Raw genomic sequence first — 21,537 nt, forward strand, 5'->3', positions numbered from 1 at the left:
ACCCTTCAGATGGCATCGATATGACCCAGTGCGTCTGTTCCTTTCTTGTCACCGATTGCGATGGGCTAACCTTATACAAAAGAGCTGTACATTGTACTTTTCAGAACAAGGGATTAATGGCGTTTGGCACGTATTAATATTCACAAGTGCGTTTTTCAACGCAGCGAGTTTCTATGCTCCAAGCCCCAATAATTTCCACAACAGAGTCAACACATTGGTGAAGACCCTGGGGGGGGGGGAAGCGAGACCAAAGTGTAACGCCACAAATTCATAATGGTCTTATCCTACAGCAAAGCGAAGAAAACGCTGGTGTCCAGCGTAAATAGGGATGTGTAGATATGCGTCCTTGATATCTATGGAGGCCAAAAAGGTGTAGAGACGCCACTACTGTGTGAATGGACTCTATTCAAAACTTCTGTACCCCTACAAAGCGGTTCAGAGCCTTAAGGTCCAGGATTGGACGTACTGTGCCTTCTTTCCTGGGCACAGTAAACAGGTTTGAATAGAAACCCTGAAAACGGTCCCGAGAAGGAATCGGTACAATCACCCCTTGCGACAGCAGATCTTGTACCGCCTCTCTCAGATTCCTTAACAGGTCGGGAGATAGGCGTAGATTGGACGGAAAGAACCTGTCCGACGGTCGAGATCAGAATTCATTCTTGTAACCCGATCTGATCAGTTCGTGGAGCCATTTGTCCTGAATCAAAGAAGTTCATGGTTTCGGAAAGAAGCAAAGACACCCCCCCACCCCAAAAACGGGTGAAGGCCTCCCTTCATGCAGATGAAGGATTTGTCCGCAGAACCAGATTGGCCTGTTCTCAGCTTACCCGACCATGTCCTCTTGGAACCCCCAGAAGACCCGAATGGCTTAGCTCCTTTCTCCTGCTACCCGGAGGCACGAAAGGACCGCCTAGGAGCAGTAAATGAAGGTCCCAGTCTATTACACGGTGCCTTGCCCTTGGTAGATTGGGGTAGAAGAGTGCTCTTCACACCCGTGAGGCCTTTGATCAACTCATCCAGGGAGGATCCAAACAACCTGTCCCCTGTAAAGGGAAGGTCAGAAAGAGCCTTTTTGGAAGCCTGGTCTGCAGACCAGCTTTTCAGCCACACCATGCGTCTAATAGCAATCCCCACCGCAGACACTCTGGCTACCAGTGGAGCCGCATCACATATACACAGAAAGGCTTGAACCATTTGGTCCAGTAGCTCTATCAAACCCGGTGAGAGCTGCTCCGTTTCCAAGTCACCTTTTAGCAACTTTGCCCATTCTGTGATGGTCTGTGACACCAGAGTGATCACAAAGACCGGTTTTAGTATTGAGCCGGCTAACACATGCAAATGGCGGGACACGGACTCAATCCATCTATCCACCGGAACCACAGTAGACTTGTTTACTCTGGAAACCGGATGATCCACCTTTGGTGGCACGGTCCAACTAGTGGAAACTGCATCTGCGAAGGGGTAATGCCTTTTAAAGCGCTTAGGCACTACTAACATTTGTTTAATGCGCCCCCCACTGGTTATTGACAATGTTGTCAAAAGGTTCCGGACAGGGAAAAACCTTACCCGACTTCTGGGATTTGTGGGTGCCAAAAGACACCTGCGTCCCTGACGCTGTAGAATCATCCGCCATTTTTAGGGTTTCACGCACTGACAATATAAGAGCCTCCACCAGCGCGCTTTCGCATGCGGCAGCTGACAAGAAAATGTCCTCCTCGCGGTCAGAATGCGAATACACAGATCCACTAGGATGGTACGCGTCAGCGGCGGCCACATCTACCTCAAAATCTGAGGATATTATATAGGCAGGTGAAGGCAAAGGGCCCTTTCGGCTAGTGGTATTTTTAAAAACTGAATCCACCTTTGACACCAGGCTTTCCAAAACTGCTGTTAAAGCAAGCAGGGGCTGTGACCGGGAGGGTCCCGCAAACACACTGAGGGGGTCTGTAGGCGAGATTTGGTCCTGGGACTCCGTTAGCACTGAGTATAAAAAAAGCAGTGTCACTTTAATAAAAGTCGCAATCCGCACCGCTGCACCAGCGGTACCACCAGTTCCAGCCCTAACACAGCCTGTAGCAGGGTGAGTGAGGAAAACCTACAGGGACCCCAGGAATATACCACCAAAACTGGAGGCTTCAGGAACGTTCTGCGCAGAGAAGAGAAACGATGTGACACAGGAAACAAAAACACCTGGGTCATGTCTAGAGCCCTTAGCTTCTCCCTTGCTGTCTAGCGATAGTGGACTTCAAGAAACTGGCCGCCCTATGCATTCCTATGGGGAACTACCAAAACATGGCCGCCCATGCATTTCAATAAGAGACTTTTAACATTGATGCAGAGCAGAAAATCACAGCAAAATGGTAGCCCCCCCGGCGCGCCATGCGGTCTCCAGGACCCCCTCAGGAGGGGTCATCAAGGGGTCCCCAGGAGGAGACCCCACCAGGACAAACCCCCCCCCCCCGCAGTGGTGGCTACAATACATCCGCCCCCCCAGGGGTAGGAACCCAGGGGGGGGGGGGGTTGGGGGGACAGCTGAGGGGGGCCTGGTATCACGAGAGGCCAGGGAAACCGAGGGATACCCAAGAGTTTGACTTTTCCAGGGAGGGGGCCCACGTCCACCCCAAGACCGCCAGAGAATAGGGGGGACCTTACTCACGGTACCAAGGCTTAAGATGGGCGCCACTCCGAACATACTACTAACGGCCAGGGGGTACACTGTGACTCAGGGCATCCCAGATCATGTGCGTCCTGGCGAGGGGTTTCACTCGCGGGCTCGCCCCCGTCCTTCGGGGCTCTGTCATGGCGAGGCCTAGTGCTGGATTTTAACCTGCTCATGCTCGCTGGCAAGGCTGGGAGACCTAGAATCTAGAGCTAGAATATCCAGTCTGAAACCCAGCCGGCTGTTGCTTGTAGTTCTCTCAGGAACACGAACTAAAAAATAGTCTTAAAAAACAGGTTCCCAAGAAAAAACCCAGCTGTCTGAAGTACCAGCATGGAACTAGGTCCTACTCCTAAACTAGGCAGAAACCAACTAAGAGCTATAGCAGAGTGTGTTGGTGTATGGCTGCAGGGACTGCCCCATAGGCGTGGTAAAGTTTTTTTCCTGCCTAGTGTCCTTCTACCGTAGGGGGCAACATAACCCAATGGTTAGAAAAGATATAGAGCTGCGTCTGTCAATGAACGATAGAGAAATATATTTTTTTTAGCAGAGACCCTAGAGAACAAAAAATATTTTATCCAGAATTGTGCAGCTCTAGTGTGGGGGGTTAAATTTCACTGCCACTGACTTGGGGGAGGGGGCAAGAATGTGGTTAGTATTTTTGGGTATACCAACATCAATGCTGAGAGTTATTATTATCCACAGTATGTTTAAATTGATATTATTTATATGGAGCCAAATTCTGTAAAGCACAGACACAAAAGATCATAATAAGCAGGTTATATACATGTGTCTTTTAGTCAAATCTTCAAGTCAAGGCTTTAAATACTTGATCTCCGAAGATTCGCCTTTTTGCAACAGCAGCGCTGCTTTTAATATTGTGGCCTCAAAGCACTCTCAGACGTTTCATGTCAGTGGAAAACCGCAGAGGCTTATATACAAGATCCTTCCCTCACAGATGGCACTGCACTTATTATATTAAAACCATGTGCAGTTATTAAGTTTTACTTTGACATACATGGAAAACAAATGTCACATGTTAGTCCCGACAACAGCTGTCTGCCAAAGCCCACCTTCGAGCTGGCAATTGCTCCCGGCCTGTGAAGCAAGATCTTAATCTAGCATGCAACACAAACTACACAGTCAGTCTGTGGCCCAACTATTCCTTAAGCAGCTCTACTTCGGCAACTTGAGTTTTTAAACAATATGCACACAGTAAGCCATAACTACTGAAATTTAGTGCCACATCCATCTCCTCCACACATTCAAAGCACAGCAAGGGTTAACCGCAGCAATGGGTGAAAGGATTTCGCCCAGTCATGTCAGTCAGACATGATTTAACAATTTAAAGTCAGGGCCAAAACAAAAGGTGCAGTGTGGGACTGGCTAGTGGGTGTTCTGAAGAGGCAGGTGCAAAGGGAAAGACTTTGAGGACTTTAGAGGACCTATTCAACCCCAGGCTGGAAACCGCATTGGTAGAAGCAGCAAGCTAATCCTCTAGCTTCAGAGTCATGCACACTGCATCAGTGAAAGCCAAAATGGAATCTATGGGTAATGGCAGAAGACTGCAACTTCTCAGGGTAGATTATCTGGCAAAGATTTGAGCGACTTCAGAAACAGACAGCATCTTTGAGGTCGATGGCTCTGAAGCAGCTAGGGCCCTGGTTAAGTCAGAAAACATGCTGGAGAGGGTGGTGAAGAACACTGGAGGCCTCTGTGATCAGTCAGTAAATAACTGACTGTCAGGGAGACAGAAGGGACTCCAACCGCAGTGAACAGCATGACTACAGGGTGCAGACGTCTGCACCATCAGTAGGCGTGCTACAAACGGTCCCCAACCTGTTAGTTGAAAGTGCACCACCATCACCTCTTTCTAGAATTCTATGCTTAAGATAAAAAAAACACCTTCTGCCTTTACAACTCCTTTAAGATTATGGCATTAACACATTGTTATACTAGTCTTTAACAAAAAAAAAAAAAGTAAAAGAAAAAGTAAAAATATGTTTCCTATTGTAACATATGATGAGCAGTTTTTCCCTCTGGGTGTATAACAGGTACTCTGTGGGGCAATAACCTTTGATTACTAGTCTGGATTAACCCACTTATCCCTACTACAACCCCTCAGTGAGGCTGCCAAGGGTGACAGCTTTACACCAGCTTTAATTTAAAGATGAACAAAAGTATATTTTCAATAGAAACATGCTGATATTGCATGATAAAATAGTTCAGCATGCACACTTCAAAAGTAAGTTGTCATTTGCATTATCCACATTTCATATTATCCATATGCCATCTTGAATAGTCTAGTACTCAGCATTAGTGGGAACTAATTAAAGAGGTTGTAAACCCATAAAAAGTTTTTTCAACCTGAAAGAGAAACACATGAGCTAGTATGCATCGCATACTAGCTCATTATGAAATACTTACCTTAGAACGAGCCCCCGCTGTGCCGTCCGCTTAGCTGTATGGCGGGCAACATGTTCAGTCTCCCGTCTTCCGGGATCGCGGCATCCGGCCATCTGATTGGCCGGAGCCGCGGTGACGTCACTCCCGCGCATTCGTGCGGGAGCCGATGGTCACGGCACGGGGCTCTGAAGAAACGGCACCAGCGGCCGTTCCTTCAGAGCGCATGCGCCAGTGATGTCACTGGCTGCATGTAAGGTAAATATCTCCTAAACAGTACATGTTTAGGAGATATTTACAGTACCTATAGGTAAGCCTTATTATAGGCTTACCTATAGGTAAAAGTTGCAGAGGCGGGTTTACTTCCTCTTTAAGGTGGTGCTACCATCTGAGGAAAGTGATATAATATGTTCCCTTATAGGAAATTCTCAGTAGGAACTATTTTCATTTTTTATCGGGAATCGGCCATTTAATAGGAGGGTCCTATCCCCATCCAAATCGTCCCCTCTCCTCTCATTTATAATGGCATACTAAGAGAGAGGTATGGAAATGGAGGTGTGAAAGAATCTGACCTCTGGGCTCTGGGAAAGCATGAGACTTCAGTCCTGCAGTCCCGCTGCAGCACTTCAGCTGGGTAACCTTTTGGGAAAGCCACAAGACACATAGTTTTACACACATACACACACACACACACTAATTTTAACTTGCAATTTTAGAGTGTTTGCACTGTAGTTCTGCTTTATAGTAGACAAAGCAACATGTTCATTTTAACGTATTAGTCCCAGTGGCCTGTACTTCGCTTAGTTTCACTCCTCCACTGCTACAGTACACCAGGAGTGGAAGAAAGTCCTATGTAAGCTACAGGTCGCTGGGGACATGGACAGCTTGTGAGTGGATTGGATTAAAACTCATGCTCTTCTATGGGGTATTTCTTTCAGCTCCATAAAGCTGAACTTAAGGTATGGTAGTTTTTACATAGTTACTGTACAATAATCCAGCTTGGACCGATGTAAGTATGTGCCATACCTGTGGGATCCAAGTGGAAGCTGGAAATCACTGCAGTAGACACCACAACTTCAGTGATTTTCACTAGATTCCAGGTCCCAACTAAGCACCATTCAGGGAATACCTTGCATTTTCTCAAACAATGTAAAATATTTTCTGATTGGACAAGGTGGAGAGGCGGGGAAGCAACATCAGCATCTCATCCAATAAGGGAATTGCTTTGCCCACAGTTATTTAAAGACAAATCCAAACAACACAGGTTTTGAGGTAGAGTCTACCATTAATGAATAGTAAATCATCTGACAGCTCAATGCAAACTGAACATCAGGTACCATTAATAATTTATGGGTTCTGTCTGATAAAACCTAAGGCTTGACCTGTGAGCTTAAAATGTAAAAAATGTACCTTTATTATAGTTTTGGGGCGTCTTTTGACGTAAATTCTTGGTTTTTCAACTACGGGAAGGGGAGGGAGTTTTCGCAATTCCTGCAGTACTGCTGCAGCAGCCCTCCTCTTTGCAAGCTTCTTGCTGTTCCCTTCTCCTTCAGCAGTGAATTCTCCCACTGTCACTTTGGTAACAAAACTTTTCATGTGTGGAGGGCCGCTTTCCTTGGTCACCTGGAGGAGAGAAAGCAAAGACTATGATATCAGAGGTACCATTTTGGCTGCCCATTGTCAATTTATCCAAGAAATTACTATTGACCTTTTGTTGCCTTTTTGTTTCCACAATCACTCACTAACCACTTGCTGACCAGCCACCATAGATTTACTGCAGCAAGTCGGCTCTATTACGCAAAACAACGTACATCGTTTTAAGGACAGTGGGTCGCTCACACACCTGCAATCGCTCCCCATGGAGACAGAATGGCAGCCGTTCTGTCATAGATGAACACAGGGATCCGGTGTTCCTACTATTTAGGAACACAGGTCTCTGTGTTCATCTATTGAGTACATTCCCCACACAGTTAGAAAGCACTGGCAAGGAGTACACTTAACCCTTTGATGTCCCTATTGTTAGTCCTTCCCTGCCAATGTCATTAGTACAGCAACAGTGCATATTTTTAGCACCGATTACTGTAGTAATGTAAGAAAGGAGAGAGCGGCGCCAGCTTAGTATAGTACAAGTTTATTTAACACTGTTAAAATTGGTGACTCACTGTCCGAGGTTGGGTGAGACCGGTACACAAAGACTGTTAGGGTCATCCATCTTCCTCTTCGATGGCCTGACGAAGGAGCACGGATGCTCTGAACGCGTGCAACCCCTATTTTTCTCCTGCCAGGAAGTGATGTCATCAGGGATCAGAAGTCGGCAGCCGGAGCCCTGTTGTGCATGCTCCGCCGCGGCCAGTGACAACTAGCAGCCCCACAGCGGCTCGGCTATACCTCTGGAACCTCACCACCTTCTCCTATGACCACTATCCTGGAAGAGGAAGATGGATGACCCTAACAGTCTTTGTGTACCGGTCTCACCCAACCTCGGACAGTGAGTCACCAATTTTAACAGTGTTAAATAAACTTGTACTATACTAAGCTGGCGCCGCTCTCTCCTTTCTTGCATCTCTCAGGGCTTCTCCACGCTTCAGCCGGCTGCCGCGGACTATAGCTTCCCTACAGTACCAAACTTTGTTCCCCCCCACGCAGCCCCATAACCCCCCCCTCCCATCCACCCACATTCCTTGTACCACCTTGGGATATTAGAAGAGCGCCATGACACCCCCCACTTTCATACTGTAGTAATGTCACTGTTCCCCTCAAAAGTGTCAGGTGTCCAATCTGTCCGCCGCAATCCCGCTAAAAATCGCTGATCGCCGCCATTACTAGTAAATAAAAAAAAAATAAAAATGAATAAAAATGACATCAATTTATCCTCTAGTTTGTAGGCGCGATAACTTTTGCGTAAACCAATCAATACAAATTAAAAATTTTAATAGATATACACTTATTGGGATTTTTTTTTTTCACCAAAAATATATGGCAGAATACATATTGACCTAAATTAATGAAAAAACATATATTTTTTTTTATTGGATATCTTTTATAGCAGAAAGTAAAAAAATATATATATATATATATATATATATATATATATATATATATTTTTTTTTTTTTTTAATTGTTGCTCTTTTTTTGTTTAAAGCGCAAAAAATAAAAACCGGAGATGTGATCAAATACCACCAAAAGAAAGCTCGGTTTGTGGGAAAAAAAGAACATCAATTTTATTTGGGTACAGCGTCACACGACCGCGCAATTGTCAGTTAAATGTACACAGTGCCGTATCGCAAAAAATGGCCTGGTCATTAAGGGGGTAAAACTTTCCGGTCCTTAACTGGTTAAGGATAGAATTATAATAATACGTTTTAAGGAACTTCTTGGTACTGGTACTTTGAAGCATCAGTATTTTTATGAAAGCCATAAATACGATTTTGTGTGGATCTGAGAATGATGTTTTAATGCACAACTATAAACCAATATAATACTAATACTAAGCAAGTAGGTTCACTGCAGGTGTAAAGCTGTAATAAACCTAAAAGAAAGCAATTATATTGCAGCATAGCAATTCTTAGGCTAGGATCACACTGCTCAGCGCGATTATGTCCTGCTACTCGGATGCAACTTAGAGAAGGTTTGTATATTCTATGGGGCCAAAATCGCACTGGAATTGCACCAAAGTATTATTATTTTACAGGATTTATATAGCGCCAACAGTTTGCATGAGGGCAGACAGTACAGTTACAATACAAGTCAATACAGGAGGAATCAGAGGGCCTTGCTTGCTAAAGCTTACATAGGAACAGTTTTACAAAATCGCTCCATGCTGAGTCGCACTGATATGAACAGACACCATTAAAAATGGGATCTCCTTTGTCATGCAATTTTGTGCGACTCATCGCACCTGAAATCGTACTAGTGTCAACCAGGCCTTAGATGTGATGGTTGCATCAGTTTTCTCTTTATTTTGGCTTTCTTCTATTTTCACTTGGTGATCTTGCCATTTAAGCATTTTGCTTTTGTGTGGCGTGGCTAGCGCACTGAGAAGGATGGCGGTGTAGCGGCAGTGCTCCTCTCCATACCCGAGAATAATTGACCCAAGCTAAATTACCAGGTGGCTTCTGTCTTATACAACGGAGCGAATACCTACCCCGCGGCACTCGCATCATGCCTCGCAGGCAAAAGGAGCAGCACCGCCCGATGAAACTGACCGAGTTCTTCTGTCAGTCTGGCAGAGGGGGATGGCAAGATGGTGCCATCTCTATTTCTTCACGAGGCAGCACAGATATCATGGCAGGGCAGCGTTCAGGCAAGTTCAGTGAAGAACAGATCTCCCCGCACGGCCCAGTGGCCTCCACCCCTCTAAGTAGGAGCCCAGCCAAGTCTAGGTCTCGTCTGGATGTTCCTGGCACTGTGTCTGGTGAGTCCTCCCACAGCCCTGGGTCCCTTAACATCACTACAGATCTACCAGACTCCATTACTTCCTTCCCCACGAATAACCAACCACTTCTGGACACTACTATGAAGGACATGCTGGTGTCCCTGCACAGCACTATTCATGCAGACATTATACATCTGACAGAACATCTTAAAGGGGAAATTATCTCTTTAGGAGCCAGGGTTGATCATGTAGAGACAAAGATGGATGAATTTGCTCGTACAATTAATGACTTCATTGATGCTAATGATGAGTAGGGAGATGACCAGCAGTGGATCAAGGTAAAACTAGCAGACCTGGAGGACAGGTCCAGGCGGAACAATTTAAAGATTAGGGGCATCCCTGAATCCATACAAGCGCCTCAATTTCGCCAATATGCTCTAGACTAGTTTAAAGTCTTGCTGCCTGACACCCCTGATACAGAACTAGTGATTGATCGTATCCATCGCATTTCCAACCCGTCCTTCATTCCCGACGCTGTTCCTAGGGATATTCTGATGAGGATTTACTTTTTCACATTAAGGATCAGCTTATGGCCAAGTCACGCGGCCCTAACTTTTTCCCCAGCCCGTATGTCCACTTGCAGTTTTTTGCTGACTTTTCTCAGTTTACCATGCAGCTCCGCAGGAAGCTAACTACCATTGCAAAGGCCTTGAGGAACCACTCCATCACCTACAAATGGGGCAATCCCACCAAGCTGTTGATCACGAAAGACGGCCACAACCATGTGGTATCCTTACTGGACAACGGGCTCAAACTCTTGAAAAAGTGGAACATCATTCCAGACCATCAGCAGGATCAACCGCCATGAGCACCTCAAAAGCACTCCACTGAGTGGAACACGGTATCTTCCTAAGCCGCCAGGTAATAGCCTAGTTCCTGGGCTCATCAACGTTACCAATTTCATTTTGGGTTACTAAATGCTTTCGCTATGCTCTCAGCTAATGAACTTTTCCCCCATACTACTGGTGGTGTTTTTGAGTTCTATGCACGTGGATGTAATATCCATCCTTTTAAACATTTGTTACTTTCTTTCTTCTCTCCAAGTCTATTTTTTAATCCGAGTCCCCCTCCACCATCTACGCCTTCCTGCTTTGTTCCCTGGACCAACTGATATCACATCAGTCTCCACCCAATTTAGCAAATACAGTATGCCACGTTTCATCAACAAAAAATTGGATTTTTTTTGGAGCTTACTATAAAATTCTATTCTCTGAGTCCTTTGACAGACGCAGCTATCAATGCTTCTTCACTAATGGGTAATGTGCCATCTACAGGAGTAGAGTAGGCAGTGAAAAGCTTTCACTCAACACGCCTATAGGGGCTGTCCCTCACCACATTACCCCAGACACACTGGGCTCTAAAATCAGTATCGCAGCAAGCAGTGAAAGAAAACACAACCAACCTCAAAATAGAGGGGCAGGAGCTGCATCTGTCAGAGGACTCAGAAAAAAGGATTTTACGGTAAGTTCTTACAAAAATCCAATTTTCTCTTACGTCCTCTGACAGACGCAGCTCTCAATGCTTCTTTACTAATGGGACATCCCAAAGCAGTGTAGGCATAAGGGGTGGGAAGAATGCAACCAAAACCGTCAACGTATTTCCAAGGCTAAGAACGTAGCCAACAGGGCAACACTCAGAATGCAGGGTTCAGGAGTGCATTCTGCTCAGAATGCAGGGTTGGGGTGGGATTGATTTGAAGGGCAGTAGAGGACACTGCTATGGGGTGGCCCTGCCCATAGAAGTTTTCCCTGACCCCTTTACATCACCTCCCTCCCACACACAGCAGTGTCCTCTGCCCCCCCCCCCTCGCCTCTTTCCCCTATATCAGCAATGTCTCCTATCTGTGTACACAGCGCAGAGCGGAGTACAGCACAGTTCTGGACAGAGGGCTGGAACGGGAACTGGCAGAGTGGCTTTTCAAGTAAACAAGCTGGTGATTGGTTGCTAGAACACAGGCCGGTCCTAATCAACCAATTATTTGCAAGTTGACTTGAATAGTTAATCTGGCCAGCTCCTCTTCCTCCCACCCTCCATCCCGAGCTGTGCTGCCTTCAGCTCTCTACTGTTCACTGCAGACAGCGGAGCAGGGGGCTGAGGAAGGGGAAGGGACAGAGAGAACAGGCACCTAGAAGGTGCGGCGTAGGAGGCCTGGGGGAGAGAGGACCAGCAGCTAGAAGGCGGGGGTCAGGTCCGCAGGGACCTTTTCTGTCACTTGCCCACGGTTGACAGGTTGCCGACCTTCACTCTATAGTGTGTACTTGTCTCAATAAGGAGCACTAAGTGTAATTTTTGTCTGCTGCTTCATTCCTCTGCTATCAGAATGATTCACTTCTGACAAGCTTTCCTGACACCAAGAGAAAAAAAGGTGACATGGGAGGCGATTGACAGGCTCTGTTCCTGTGTGTTGTGTGAAGGGGGACGTGTCTCTTCCCTCCAATTAGCGCTCAGAGCTCTCCCCCCCACTGAGCTCTGCCGAGTGTAATTTCAACTCTCCACCCCTTTTGTCTGAACCCTAACACAAGCTTTATAATTTAGCAATTTGAATGGATGTAAAGAAGAGGGTGCTGCAGATAAACAGGTACAACGTATGTAGGAGGATTTGTTTCATCTCTGTGTATCACGTAAGGCCAGTCACTTCACTGGGTATATGTAAGGGTTTTAAGGGTAACAGCTTCTTAATCTCAATAAAAGGAGTTGTAAAGACAGAGGGTGTTTTTATCTTCATGCATTTTATGCATAAAGATAAAAAGCCTTCTGTGTATAGGAGCCTCCCTAGCACCACCTAATACTTACCTGAGCCCTATCTCTATCCAGTGATGTCCACAAGTCCCTCAGGCGTCCGGGACCCTTCCTTCTGATTGGCACAGCAGCGGTGCCATTTGCTCCGGCTGCTGTTAATCCAAGTCAGTAAGCGAATAAGGAGAGGGGGCAGGGTCGAATGGAAGCTCCATGTCTGAATGGACACACGGAGCTGCCGCTTGGCTCAGGTGCCCCCATAGCAAGCTGGTTTCTGTGGGGGCACTCGACATGAGGAAGGGGCAAGGAGCAGCGAAGAAGAGGATTAGGGCTGCCTTGTGCAAAACCAACTGCAGAGGAGGCAAGTACAAAATGTTTATTTTAAAAAAACAAACACAAGACTTTACAATTACTTTAAGCCTTTTTCTATGGGGACTGGTGAGATTGTGAAGCAAGGTGGTGTTCACCCAGGGCAAAAGGCTGCCAACTTTATTCCGGCTTTGAAATGGTGAAAACCTCTGGAAAGTTAGGAAAAAGTAACTGTTGGCTTTACACAGTGGCGGAACTACCAGGGTCGCAACAGTCCCACTTGCAACTGGGCCCTGGAGTTCTGCTACTGTGGGGGGGGGGGGGCGTCTGCCCCCTGTTCTCCCACCGTGAGGGGCTCGCCCGCTTGTTCTGGCTGTGCTACTGTTATGAGAGAGAGAAGCCAATCCATGAAGGGAGGCGGAGGTGGACTGTACTTTTGAGAGTGAGTGGGTAGGTCACTACATCCTAATTTATTAGCTTTCCCATTTTTCTTTTTTTTTATAGACACTGAAAGAGAAAGTCAGCTGACACGAATTGAGTAATGGGGGAGGAGCTCTCCCCTCTCCGAGGAGACCCCATGACACAGAGGCATCCCTGGAGGCACGTGCATGCTGAGGGGTAATCGACTGACTGACTAAGTAACAAATTGCCAGTACAACTGATCCCAACCTCCACCACCTCTGTGTCTTACTGATCCCACCCCACCACCACCACAGATCTCATCCCCATCACCTTTATAAACAGAGGTGATGGGGGGGGATAGGGATGAGATCAGTGGTGGGGGGAGGATGGCACCACCACTGCCACTAATCCCATCCCCACTCACCACCACCTCTCCCACCCCCACTGCCACTGATCCCATTCCCCTCACCACTACCACCGCTGCCACTGATCCCACCCCTCTCACCACCACCACGGCTGCCACTGATCCCACCCCCTTCACCACCACTACTGCTGACACTGATCCCACCCAAGGTTCTAGCTTTGCCTCGACCTTTACATTTACTAGTTTATGGACTTGTTATTCACAATTTAAACAAGGTTTCATTGGGGTTTTATTGGTGCAGCAGTGAATGGTAGCCAATCAGCTTCTAACTACATATTGTTCAATTAAGCTTAGAAAAAAAAACCCTGAAGTGGATTGGTTTCTATGCAGAGCTGCACCGGATTTTACACTCTCCAATTTTAGTAAATCAACTCACACTGTGTTTTTGGAATTAAAGTGACACTAAAGACTTTTTTTTTTTTTAGTTGTTGATAGTTTCGCCACTGTGTAAAGGCAGCAGTTACTTTTTGCTAACTTTCCAGAGGATTTCATCATTTCAAAGTCTTTTGCCCAGGGTGTACACCACTTTGCTTTTCAATCTCACCAGTCCCCATAGGAAAATGCTTGTGATTGTAAAGCCTTTATTTTTTTTTTTTAACAGAATAACAAACAGGTTATACTTACCTACCCTGGGCAGTGATTTTGCACAGAGCAGCCTGGATCCTCCTCTTCTTAGGTCCCTCTTTGGTGCTAATGGCTCCTCTCTCCTGTTGAGAAAGCAGCTTGCTATGGAGGCATCTGAGCCAAGCCACAGCTCCGTGTGTCCTTTCAGACATGGAGCCGTGGTCTGGCCCTGCCCCCTTGCTTTCCTCATTGGCTGACTGCCTTTGATTGAAAGAAGCAGGAGCCAATGGAGCTGCGCTGCTGTCTCAGCCAATGAGGAGGGGTGTCCCAGGCAGCCTAGACACTCCGGCATCATCGTTGGATCTAGATGGGCCTCAGGTAAGTATTAGAGGGGCTAGGGAGGGAAGCTACACACAGAAGGCTTTTTATCTTAGCGGGGATGTAACCCCATTCATGAAATCTGACCTGGGCACATTTGTCTGTAGTGTTTACTTATCTCTCTCCAAAGACCTAAAACCTGTGTCTTTCTGCTGCTCTGTTCCTCTGTTATCAGCATGATAACTTTTGACAAGGGCTCCGTCACAGGAGATAAAAGCAGCTGGAAATGTATGTAGAGGAAAAGACTTAGAGATAGATTAGCAGAGAGCTTGTCTATTCACCGCACAGCTCTGCAAGTTTCTTTGTTCCTCTGCGTATGTGGAGGGGGGGGGGGTGTGCCTTTCCTCCGTTCAGCTCACACACAGTGTATGTCCAGACTCCCCTCCCACTGCTGAAAGAGAAAACAACATTTATAACACGATGTGCACTTTATAAAAAATATAGAAAGCTGAAGACAGCAGTTAAACATGTAAAGCGTATGTAGGAGGGTTTGTTTCATCTGTGTTTATCATTTGAGGCTGTTTACTTCACTGGGTATATGTGAGTATTTACATCCACTTTAATGCATAGAATGCATCAAGATAAAAAACCTTCTGACTTTACAATCACTTTGAATAATTTAACACATTTTTCCAATAATTAGTTGTTGGCGCAAGTATTCATTGTTGTCTAGCTGCTTACAATTCTTGGAATATAGAACAAAATAAGCACATGTCCGAGTTTTTTTGAATAAAACGCAATATTCTACCTATATTTTTTAAGCATATTTCAAAAAATACAACCGGTCTCCAAGAAAAAAACATTATATCCCATGTTCAGTTTAGTAAATTCCCCCCTCCCAATTATTTTTCCTTGATCAGAAACATATCCTCCTCTGCAGGAATGTACAGTAACTGAAATAGACCACCTGATTTTTTCTTAATGTTGATTTATCTATATCCATTTTGTATTTTTAGCCACAATACTTTAAATTGGAACAATGCAAAAACAATGCCAGTACCAAGAAAATTTACATGCAACAGACACCAAACATAAAAAAAAAAAAAAAATGGGATTTTTGACTTACCGTGAAATCCATTTTTCTGATGTTCATTAATGGACACAGCTCCTGATTCTTCTTCGGCATTGGGTTATACTGCCCCCTACAGGAGTAGGACACTACACAGAAAAAGCTTGACTATGCCTATGGGCAGTCCCAGGGGGTATACACCCCCACTCAGCTATAGGCACTCAGTTTTGTTACAAGCAGTGTCAGAAGAAAGCCAACTCCACACATTCTTCTTAACCATTGGGATGTCCCAAAGCAGTGTTAAACATGAGGGGTGGGAAAACAGCAGAATAAAATGCCCAACGTTAACCATAGCCAACCAGGTAACATGGAGCTCAATCAAAACAACTGGAGCTCACCTGAAAAAAAAACACCCTCAAGGAGGACCAGGTCCTCTAAACAGCAGCCTGCAAAAACTTGTGGCCAAAAGAAGCATCCGCAGACGCCAACACATCCATTTATTTTAACTTTGTAAAAGTGTGCACAGATGACCAGATGGCCACCTTGCAAACCTGCATCACTGGTGACGGGAGGCACTAAGCACGAGTAGAGTGTGCCTTAACAGAGAAAGAAGGAACCTGAACACTAAATTGAATAGGCCTGAATCACTGTCTGTCTGATCCTTCTGGAAATGGTTGTAGCAGAAACAGCGAACCCTTTGAGGTCTGGGTCGGACTTCCTAAAAAACTCCGTAGCTGCCAGGTACACCCCGATTGCCCGAACCACATCCAGTGAATGCAGAGTAATTTCCTTAGGATGTTTAGGCCTGGGAAATAGGGAAGGCAACACAATGTCTTCATTCAAATGAAAATCAGAGACGACTTTTGGAAGGAACAATGGACAGGGACGAAGAACCACCTTAGCTCTGTAAACCAACATGTAAGGTGACTGACAAGACAACGCCGCCAGCTCCAACACCCTGCAGAAGTAATAGCCACCAAAAAGGCCACATTCTGGGACAATGTAAGCCGGGGAAACTCCCAATATTTTCGAAGGGAGATTCCTGGATAACTGACAACACCAATTTGAGGACCCATGGTGGTAATGGAGACTGCACTGGAGGAACCAAGTGTCAAGCTCCCTGGATAAAGGTACACACCAAGAAAAGTGTGGCCAATGGACGTTGAAAGAAAACCGCAAGGCCTAAACATAACCCTTGATGGTACTCAAGGCCAGGCGCTGCTCAAACTTTAAAGCAGGATGGAAGATTGGTCATTGAGACAGCAGATCTTCCCTGAGAGGAAGTCTCCAAAGAGCATCGGCGACCAGCTGTACCAGATCGACCAAAATCCCTTGCTGCCTTGATCCTGCACAGGAGTCTTGGCAGAAGTTTTAGAAGGGGAAAGGCATAAATCAGACGATATTGACTCCAAGGAGCCACTAATGTGTCTGTGGCGTCAACCAAAGGATCCCGAGACCATGCCACAAATCTCTGTACCTTCCGTTGAATCTTTACAGCAGAGAGGGCTGGAACAATTGTTCTGCCCACTTTACAATGCCGGCTACTTCTTGTGCCCCCATAGTGATTTACATAGGCCACGGCCATAGCACTGTCCAATTGAATTTGTCCTGGACAGCACTGAAGACAAACTGTCCAATGATCCAGACAAAGTCTGATCGCTCTGAGTTCCAGTACATTGATCGGCAGACTGGACCCTTCCCAAGTCAAGACCCCCTGAGCACAAGCTGTACCAAGGACACCTCCCCACCCGGACAAGTTGGCATCCATGGCAGCAACTGCCCAGTACAGGGGGGAGAAAGCCGGAGAACAAAGCCACCTCTAGAGACTAGATTCTTGTCCCATTTCACCAGAACCTCTTTTTGCAGAGATCTGGGATCTCTGCAAAAAGAGTGTGGAACTGTGCAAACGGAACCACCTCAAAGGTAGACACCATCAGGCCCAGCACTCGCATGCAAGAACAGAGAGATGACAGTCTGCTTAACAACAGAATCTGAATTGCCTCCTGCAATTTCTGGAGTTTTTCCAGAGAAAGCAATACTCTGGCTGAGGAAGAATCAACCCAGATAGTCCAGTTTTGTGAACTGAACCAGAGCAGACTTCTGAATATTTAGAATCCAACCAAACTCCCTCAGAGATCATAGAATATTGTCCAAGGTGTCAATCAGAGCAGTCAGAGACTCTGCTCGCAGAAGAAGATCGTCCAGGTACCCCAGTATCACGATCTCCCGCTGACGCAACAATGCTAGCACCGGGGCCAACACTTTGTGAAGACCCAAGGAGCGGAGGCGAAAGGTAAATGCCACAAACTGATAATGCTCCTGGCCCATGGCAAAGCAAGCAAAGCGCTGGTGACCGGAATGTGAAGGTAGGCGTCCTTGATGTCGATAGAAGCGAGAAAATCCCCCAGATGTAAGGAAGCCACTACCATGCGAACGGACTCCATTCGGAACTTCTGTACCCGCACAAAGTAGTTTGGCGCCTCGAAGTCCAGGAACACACCAGGCAGGTCCGAGATACTGTTGTGGAGAAGTTTAAAGCCGGATTTGGATACAAAAAGATTTCCCAAGCTTTAAACATCCCAAGGAGCACTGTGCAATAATATTGAAATGGAAGGAGTATCAGACCACTGCAAATCTACAAAGACCTGGCTGTCCCTCTAAACTTTCAGCTCATACAAGGAGAAGACTGATCAGGGATGCAGCCAAGAGGCCCCTGATCACTCTGGATGAACTGCAGAGATCTACAGCTGAGGTGGGAGACTCTGTCCCTAGGACAACAATCAGTCGTATACTGCACAAATCTGGCCTTTATGGAAGAGTGGCAAGAAGAAAGCCATTTCTTAAAGATATCCATAAAAAGTGTCCTTTAAAGTTTGCCACAAGCCACCTGGGAGACACACCAAACGTGTGGAAGAAGGTGCTCTGGTCAGATGAAACCAAAATCGAACTTTTTGGCAAAAATGCAAAACGTTATGTTTGGCGTAAAAGCAACACAGCTCATCACCCTTAACACACCATCCCCACTGTCAAACATGGTGGTGGCAGCATCATGGTTTGGGCCTGCTTTTCTTCGGCAGGGAAAGGGAAGATGGTTAAAATTGATGGGAAGATGGATGGAGCCAAATACAGAACCATTCTGGAAGAAAACCTGATGGAGTCTGCAAAAGACCTGAGACTGGGACAGAGATTTGTCTTCCAACAAGACAATGATCCAAAACATAAAGCAATATCTACAATGGAATGGTTCACAAATAAACATATCCAGGTGTTAGAATGGCCAGGTCAAAGTCCAGACCTGAATCCAATCGAGAATCTGTGGAAAGAACTGAAAACTGCTGTTCACAAACGCTCTCCATCCAACCTTACTGAGCTTGAGCTGTTTTGCAAGGAGGAATGGGCAAAAATTTCAGTCTCTCGATGTGCAAAACTGATAGAGACATACCCCAAGCGACTTACAGCTGTAATCGCAGCAAAAGGTGGCGCTACAAAGTATTAACTTAAGGGGGCTGAATAATTTTGCACGCCCAATTTTTCAGTTTTTTATTTGTTAACAAAGTTTGAAATATCCAATAAATTTCGTTCCACTTGATTGTGTCCCACTTGTTGATTTTTCACAAAAAAAAGTTCAAGGGGGCTGAATACTTTCGCAAGGCACTGTACCTTGCCTTCCTTCCAGGGAACTGTAAATGGGTTTGAGTAAAACCCCTAAAAACATTCCGAAGCCAGAACCGAGACAACCACCCTATGAAGTAACAAATCTTGCACTGCCCCAAAGTGACCCCATAAGCGATCTGGGACATGTGCAGGTTGGAAGGGAAAAACCTTTCCGGAGGAAAAGACCGAATCCTGATCTTGAAGCCAGACTGAATTACTTTGTGCACCCACTTGACCTGCACCAGAGGGGTCCACGGATCCGGAATTTAGCGAAGTTGTCCCCCCACCCCAGATACGGGTGAGGGCGCCCCTTAATGCAGAGGAAGCCTTGTCCGCAGGTCTGGAAGAGCCCCTTGTGGCTTGCCAGAACAGGTCCTCTTGGAACCTCTGGGGGAGGACCTGAAGGACTTTTATCCCTTGAGGGACAAAAAAAAGCCTCTTATAAGCCAACACGAATGGCCCACATCTACGATGGGGCTCCTTGCCCTCGGTAGCCTGCAGAAGAAGAGTACTCTTCCCTCCTGTGAGACCCTTAATAATGTCATCCAAGGAAGCTCCAAACAGGCAATCCCTCACAAAGGGGAGATCAGATCAGATAAGGCCTTCTTAGAAGTCTGGTCTGCAGACCAGCATTATCAGCTAAATAAGACACCGAAGGTCCACTGCTGATACAGGTCCCGTTGTTAAAGTTTAGCCCACTCGTCAGAGTTTGCAAAACCAGGGCAATAGTAAGTACCAGCCTAAACCGAACCAGCCATAGTGAAACATATGGTGGGCCAGAGCCTCCACTCTCCTAATAACCGGATCTTTAAAGGCCAAGGACTCCTCAACCGGAAACTGGCGAGTCCACTACAAGTGGGACCGTCCACTTTTTAAGCAATGAATCCCTATAAGGATACTGCATAACAAATCGTTAGGGACCACAAGAGTGCATTTTGGACAACCCCACTGTTATGTGACAATGTTGTCAAAGTAAGTGGGAAAGGGGAACACCCCCACCACAGTGGGGGACCTAGGGTGCCAAAAGGACCGGCACATCCGACGCAGCATCTCTGCCATGTTTAAAATTTCACGCTCTGACACAATCAGTGCATCCGTCAGCACCTTTTTAATGCACGGCTAGAGGAGCAGAGGAAACATCCTCACTGTCTGAGCACTCAGGGTGCGTGGAAGCAGACCCAGTAAGGTGACTCGTGTCCGTGGCGGCCAAAACAGATTCAGGATCTGATGGACAGATGTGGCAGGGGAAGGCAGTGGATGCTATATACTAAGGTCACCCGGAAAAACATAGCAATCAGGGGAGGGCCGCCGACTGCGATCCCGCAAGGGGGGCGTCGACCCAGGGTCCACGAATGGACCACCTACTGGACCCAGCAAAAAACAAGGGGGGTCGCCCTCTGAGCCCCTCAATAGAGGCACGCAAATTAGGAAACAGCCCCCTTAAAAGGGGGCTCGCCCGCCAAGATGCGGGCGCACAGGCAGGGTATCCTGATGGTCCCGTAGCGCTAAAAGGGGAAGGTGCCCTACACAATAATGGTGGCATGGTTGGCATCAAAAATGAACCCGCCCCACAGCGCCACCCCTTCCCAGGGAGGTGCCAAGCTGGCTGCATGGCCTAGTAGGCCCCAAGCCGCAGCCTCAATTTGTTGGAGGCCCAGCCGCCAGGGAGTGATCCTCAGCTGAGCTGACCACCCAGGGACAGCAGAGAGGAGTGCGGAAGCTCAAGCGGAGGGTAGTGGCTTCAGCCACCCTCACTGGGGCAGCCCCACATAGCTCCTGACCAGTAGGCCGCTGCCTAAATTTGGAACCGGATCCGGCCATGTGAGGCGTGGACCTGGGGCGACCCTCTGGAACTAGATTATCCAGTCCGGCAGTTGATAGTAGATTCTCACAGGAACAAAAAAAACAAAGAAAGGAAAAAAATCAATTTTAGAGGAAACCAATTGCCAGGACCAGAGATCCCAGCAAGGAACTAGGTCCTTACTCCTGAGTAGGCAGAAAAAACAGAGTGCCTATAGCTGTGTGTGGGTGTATATACCCTGGGACTGCCCATAAGTGTAGTTAAGGCTTTTTCCTGCCTAGTATCCTACTCCTGTAGGGGGCAGTATAACCCAATGGTTAAGAAGAATCAGGAGCTGTGTCTGTTAATTACCAAAAGAGAAATGTACATTATCATACCCTAAAAATTAAAGCGGTTGTAAACTTCTGGTTCCATTTTTTTTGTGGCCTGCAAGGTGAAGGCATAATGTGCTAGTATGCAACACATACTAGGAGATATTTACAATACCTATAGGTAAGCCTTATTATAGGCTTACCTATAGGTACAAATTATTCTTTGAACTTTACTTCCTCTTTAATGTGACAGTCTTAAAAACTTAGAGTAACTTATCCTCAACCTAATTCACAACCCTAATGGGCTTGAAGGGCTTTAGTTCAATTTCAAATGGGCTTTGTATTCCCATATCTGTTCCAAGTCATTGTCAAATGCTCTGGTCAATGAATCCCAAATGATCTCAGAAGCATCTCACACTGACCTCATACATAAATGCTTAAAGCACATCGAC

General features: G+C 46.4%; 1 protein-coding gene across 4 annotated transcripts in view; it reads right to left on the bottom strand.

Moving 5' to 3' along the window:
- STAU2 (staufen double-stranded RNA binding protein 2) overlaps positions 1 to 21,537 on the bottom strand; it is a 559,013-nt gene that overhangs the window by 302,510 nt on the left and 234,966 nt on the right. For all 4 annotated transcript variants that reach the window (XM_082259761.1, XM_082259759.1, XM_082259760.1 and 1 more), the window contains one exon: positions 6,473 to 6,685. In XM_082259761.1, the coding sequence (XP_082115887.1) occupies positions 6,473 to 6,685 (213 nt within the window). The remainder of the gene's footprint in view (positions 1 to 6,472; positions 6,686 to 21,537) is intronic.

This window comes from Pelophylax lessonae, assembly GCF_965119305.1.
Source record: "Pelophylax lessonae genome assembly, chromosome: 5".
In the NCBI taxonomy this organism is placed as follows: domain Eukaryota; kingdom Metazoa; phylum Chordata; class Amphibia; order Anura; family Ranidae; genus Pelophylax; species Pelophylax lessonae.